This window comes from Penaeus vannamei, chromosome 24, assembly GCF_042767895.1.
Source record: "Penaeus vannamei isolate JL-2024 chromosome 24, ASM4276789v1, whole genome shotgun sequence".
In the NCBI taxonomy this organism is placed as follows: Eukaryota; Metazoa; Arthropoda; class Malacostraca; order Decapoda; family Penaeidae; genus Penaeus; species Penaeus vannamei.
The window spans coordinates 23,651,600-23,653,050 of NC_091572.1; the positions used below are offsets into that span (position 1 = coordinate 23,651,600).

Below are 1,451 nucleotides of genomic sequence, written 5' to 3' on the forward strand. Positions count from 1 at the left end.
ACATTGTTTTATATTCCACACTTCTCTTTCAATTCGTTTCATGCATAATTGTTTTATATATTCTCACATTTGGATTCTTTACTTCCATAAATAACAGAGACAAGAATAGCCCACTGGAGACAGAAGCAGCCATTACATCCTTCTTGGAGAAGGAGAAAGACATCCGATTAGCACTGTCAGACAACTTGGCCCGGGCAGTTATCCACGAAGGCTCTATGAATGATTAATATTTTCGGAGTTTTATATTTTATAGTTATCATATATGTTTCTTTTGAAATAAGAGAAATTTCTCTATTTTAATTATAGGGAATTTCTTCTTTTTTATTTGCAAGTATCCTGGATGTCTTTTAAGAAAAGTCTTGTTTATTTATAATAATTTGGAATTAAAGTGTATGTTACTGAAGAGCAAGTTTTACTCCCCCCAGAAATAGAAAAGTACGCTTCGGAAAGCAAATTTCATTTCTTAATTTTTTCCTGCTACCTTTCCTCAAGAAATAAACGTTTATTTTACTGAGAAAACAATTGTATTAGGATACTTTTTGGCATCTTCAATTTTGCTTGTTTTTACATGTAGTACAATCTGAAAGAGGTCAAAACTGGAAATGTAGCATAGGCATCACTTTCCTAATGACCCCACAAAGCTACATGATTCAAGTCCTGTTCTCTTATGGTATATATTGTTTCCTGAGAAAACTATTTAGTTGATTTTCACTTCATTTTCCTATCACCCATTTTTCTTCTTAGATCAAAATTGTTTGATCAAAAGAGATTTTCATTAGTACTAATTGGAAATAAGTAGAGTGGGTGATGCTTGTGGTCATCATTTCCAAACTAATGGAAAATAATACATAAAAAAGAATGTACTCTAAATTCCAGATGATCAGGTAACCACAAACTTAAGCATGTTCTTCCAGCTTGTGAATTATCTTCCTGTTTCTTCTATGGACAACCTTTCTAATCCATGATTAAATTGCTGGTATAAAAGTATAGTAAGGTATAATGATGGAATTTTCTGGCAGGATGAATGACACATACTTTCATTTAACACTACTCATGATCTGTCCAACTTCAGGAAGGAAAATCTGCCAACTATCCTGGACTTAGGAGCAACCAATGGCAAGTCTCTTTGAGGGAGAAAAAGTGGTATAAAGCAATAATATATATTGCATATAATTCCATAGACATGTGTTAATCAGCCACATTATGTCTTAGGCCATTAGAATGGAGAACCCAAAGAAGAAAAAAGGCTTATCTGTGTACCTTCTAGAGTCTTGGGTGATTTGCCAGGTTTTCCTTTCACAGAGGATGTACTTGGAAGCAGGTTTCCAAGATCAGTAGTATTAAAGCATTGTGGTCCTTTTCCAGTAATTAATTTCCATTATATATATGTGGCACACTTGACAAAAGTATGCATTTTCAATGTCAAGAAAGAGCATTTATATTAGATCATT

At 33.2% G+C, this 1,451-nt stretch overlaps 1 protein-coding gene across 1 annotated transcript in view; it reads left to right on the top strand.

The window, feature by feature from the left end:
* The window catches only part of Nup75 (nuclear pore complex protein Nup75), a 12,615-nt gene extending 12,388 nt beyond the window's left edge, over positions 1-227 (top strand). The window contains exon 13 of the mRNA XM_070138069.1: positions 98-227. Coding sequence (XP_069994170.1) covers positions 98-227 — 130 coding nt within the window. The remainder of the gene's footprint in view (positions 1-97) is intronic.
* Positions 228-1,451: the final 1,224 nt, after the last annotated feature.